Source organism: Phoca vitulina, unplaced genomic scaffold, assembly GCF_004348235.1.
Source record: "Phoca vitulina isolate PV1807 unplaced genomic scaffold, GSC_HSeal_1.0 scaffold8, whole genome shotgun sequence".
NCBI lineage: Eukaryota > Metazoa > Chordata > Mammalia > Carnivora > Phocidae > Phoca > Phoca vitulina.
Window position 1 is genome coordinate 33,716,819 of NW_022589711.1, and position 4,089 is coordinate 33,720,907.

A 4,089-nucleotide genomic window follows, 5' to 3' on the forward strand; every position below is an offset into this window, starting at 1 on the left:
CCTGTATCATATATGTGTTCTGCAAGGATTTTTCTTCACACTGTAGCTTGTCTTTTGATTTTCTTAACAGTGATTTTACAGTGTATAAGTTTTAATTTTAATAAATTCCAATTTTTCGATTTTTTCTTCTGTGGATGATTTTAGTGTTATATTTAAGACTCCATGAAAAATCCAAGGTGACCTAAATTTCTTCCTGTGTTTTCTCTAGAAAGGTTAGTTTTGCAGTTTACATTTAGGTCTATGATCCATTTTCAGTTAATTTTTGTGAAAAATGTGAAGCAGAAGTCTAGTTTCATTCTTTTGCACATTGCTCAATTGTTCCAGCATCATTTATTGAAAAACCATCCTTTCTCCATTTAATTGCCTTACTCATTTCTCAAAGATCAATTGACTATTTGTGTGGACTCTTTATTCTTTTCCATTGATCTATCTGTCTATCTTTTGCTGATACCATGCTGTCTTGAATACTGTAAACTTTATAGTGAGTCTTAACATAGGGTACTGTCAGTCCTACAACTTTGTTCTTCAGTATTGTGGTGGTTATTCTGTGTCTTCCTCTTTTCCATGTAAACTTTAGAATGACTTTGCAAATATCTCCAAAATAGCTTGATAGGCTGTTGGTTGGAATTGTGTTAAATCTGTAGATCAAGTTAGGAAGAATTGACATCTTAATAATATTGAGTCTTCCAACCAATAAAAACAGAATATCTTTCATTTTTTAAGATTTTCTTTAAGTTCTTTCATCAAAGCTTTGTAGTTTTTCACATGTAAGTTCTGTAGACATTTTGTTAGATTAATACCTAAATAGTTCATTTTTGTGTGCTATTATAAAAAGTATGTTTTTTAAATTTTCAAATTCTAATTGTTCATTGCTAGTATATAGGGGAAAATGACTTTGTCATATGAACCTTATATCTAGTGACTTTGATATACTCATTTATTAGGTCCAGGTATGTTTCTTTTTCCTACATATACAATCATGTCATCTGCAAACATAGGCTTTATCTTTCTTCCCAATCTGTATAACTTTATTCCCTTCCCTGTCTTATTGCATTATTAGGACTTCCAGTATGATATTGATTAGAAGTGGTACAACAGGACATCCTTGCCTTATTCCCAATCTTAGGAGAAGACCACCCAATATCTCATTATTAAGTATGATGTTATCTGTAGGCTTTTTGTAGATGTTCTTTATCAAGTGACAAATTTCTCTTCTTTTACTAGTTTACTGAAAATGTTTACTATGAATATCTGTTGCATCTTATCAAGTGCTTCTTCTACCTGTATTATATGACATGTGATTTTGGTTCTTTAGCATGTTGATATGGTACATTACAATGATTAATGTTTGAATATTGAACCAGCCTTGAATACTTGCATTAAATCCTACTTTGTTCTGGTATATAATTCTTTTTATATATTATTCCATTCGATTTAATAATTTCTTTTTTTTCCAAGTACAATTTTTTAATAAAGATAATTACAAAAGATGGAAAATCAGCTCAGAAAGGCCAATTACTTCTTTAATAGATCAGTTTTTGACATAATAACTCGCATCAATTTTAAATACTATCACATAAAGCATGGTGGAGAAAAGAAATTTTGCTTCATAATTAGAAAACTCACAATAAAACTTGCCAAGAAAAACAAAAACAAAAAAAGCCATTTTGAAAATAAATACAGTCCATGCCAAAGTAGTATAAAATGAAGCCAGAAGTCTTCAAAAAGAAAAAAAAAAAATTTTCTTCCCAATATTTTCTCACTCTTTTATGGTTTCTGAAATTGGTGAGACATTCAAATTCAAGGGTTGCTGAGCTGTTCTGATTTGGCTCCTTTGGTATCTGTTTTTTCACCACTACTGTCCTTGGATTTATCTTCTTCCTTAACATCTGCTTTTTTGTCCTCTGTTTCCTTCTTGTCTTCTTCAATTCTAGCTTTCTTTGCCCCTTTCTTATGATCAGCCACATTTCTACGTCCTCCTTCTCCTTCATCCTCAGAGTCTGAGAATTCTTCATCACAAGCTATCCGTTTGTCTGATGCTCGAATAGAAATTCTCTTGTCTAGATCTTCTCCATCTTCATCTCCGCTGTCTTCATGAACAGCATCTTCTGGAATAGCTTGCATCTGGACGCCAGGTGCATGAGGTAACATGCGTAAATTTTCAAATACACGCTGTTTTATCTTTTCCATATATTCTGGAGTGTTCTGGTTTGTCATGTTTGAAGGACTAATATGCAGTTTGAAGTCCGGGGCAAAATACTCAAAGTAATCATTATATGGCAATTCATTGGGAATCTCACAATCAAGGCAACTGCAGTCTCGTATGTCCAACATCGAGCAACATTACGAATTGTGTATCCACCTCCCCCAAGCATCAGTAATGGTAAATTGAAAGTTTTCACAACTTCTACACATTTAGCATGACCTTTGACTGTCAGATTGAAGCAACCAAGCCTATCACCAGATAGTGAGTCGGCTCCACACTGTAGCACCACAGCACTAGGTTGATACGTCTCCATCACCTTTGAGATAATAGGCTTAAATATCTGCCCAGAGGACTCATCATCTATACCATCTCTCATTGGAAAATTGACGGCATAGTATTTGCCTTCTCCTGCACCAATATCCCTCAAGTCTCCTGTTCCAGGAAAGTATTCCCCATATTTATGGAGTGATACAGTCATTACACGATCTGTTGTATAAAAAGCTTCTTCAACACCATCACCATGATGGATATCAATATCAATATATAGGACTCTCTGATGATACTTTAGTAATTCAGGGATGGCAAGTACAATATCATTAACGTAACAGAATCCTGATGCTTCTGATTTCTTAGCATGATGTAATCCTCCAGCCCAGTTAACAGCCATATCAGTTTGTTGTCAGTTTAACTTCACAGCCCCAGCAACTGAGCCACCAGTCGAAAGCTGACAAAACTCGAAGAGCCCATCAAACACTGGACAATCCTCTCCAACATTAAATCTCTGCATCTGCTTACTATACTCAGACATGTTATCTGGTCTTATTGAACGTAGAAATTTGATGTAGTCATCACTGTGGTATTTTGTCATTTCTTCAGCAGTGGCTTTATGGGGCCTATATATTTCCATTTTTCTATATAAGCCATAATTTAGCCCCAAGTTATGGGTCATGCGGATCCTATGAGGTTTCATGGGATGACCCTGTCCATAATAATAATTTTCAATATCACCATTGTAATAGTAGCAGACTTTCTTCTTGCCGCCTCCCTGACTGTACGCCATGGGCTCTCCGGCCACCGCCGCCTCCGGGCTCCGGCTCCTCCTCCCGCTGAAGCTGCGGCTGGTGCCGCCGCGGCTCGGCGGGGAGAGAAAAGGACTGGGGCGAAGGTGGGGGTGGCAGTCCCGCAAGGAACGGCTGGCCGGAGGGAGGAGATGAAGGGGCCGGGAGGACTCGGCACCGCCCGGCCGAGAGGCCGAGAGCGCGGCTCGATTTGATAATTTCTTAAAGATGAAAAAAAAACTATGTCCATGAGAAATATTAATCTGTAATATTCCTTACTCATATTGTCTGTATTTAATTTGCTATTAATACTGACCTCATAGTATGAGTTATGAAGTGTTAACTTTGTTTCTATTTTTTTGGAAGTGATTGTGAAGAATTGGTATCACTCCTTTCTTAAAGTTATGATAGAATTTTCCAGTAAAAACATATGGGCTTGTGTATTACCTTTTGGAATATTTTTAGTTATTGATTCAATTTCCTTAATAGATATTGGCCTATGCAGATTATCTATTTCTCCTTGTGTCTTTTTAAGGAATTAATCCTTTTCCTCTCTAAGATATAATATTTGTGGGAATATAGTTGTTCACAGTATCACTTTATTATCCTTTAATGTCCATGGGATCAGTAGTAATGATTCCTTTTTCATGTCTAATATTAGTATTTGTGTCTTCTCTCTTTTTAATTGCTTAGACTAGCTAGGGTTTTATCAATTTTATATCAAAGAACCAACTTATCAATTCTTTTCAAAGAACTAGGTTAGGTTTCCTTGATTTTCTCTGTTGATTTCCTGTTTTCAATTTCATTGTTTTCTGCTCTAGTTTT

General features: G+C 35.7%; 1 protein-coding gene across 1 annotated transcript; it reads right to left on the reverse strand.

The window, feature by feature from the left end:
* Positions 1 to 855: 855 nt before the first annotated feature.
* LOC116633799 (histone deacetylase 2-like) lies at positions 856 to 3,489 on the reverse strand. The gene is given in 2 exon segments (XM_032406500.1): positions 856 to 2,309; positions 2,312 to 3,489. Coding segments are annotated over 2 exon segments (1,464 nt in total). The 5' UTR covers positions 3,267 to 3,489; the 3' UTR covers positions 856 to 1,800.
* Between the last annotated feature and the right edge of the window lie 600 nt (positions 3,490 to 4,089).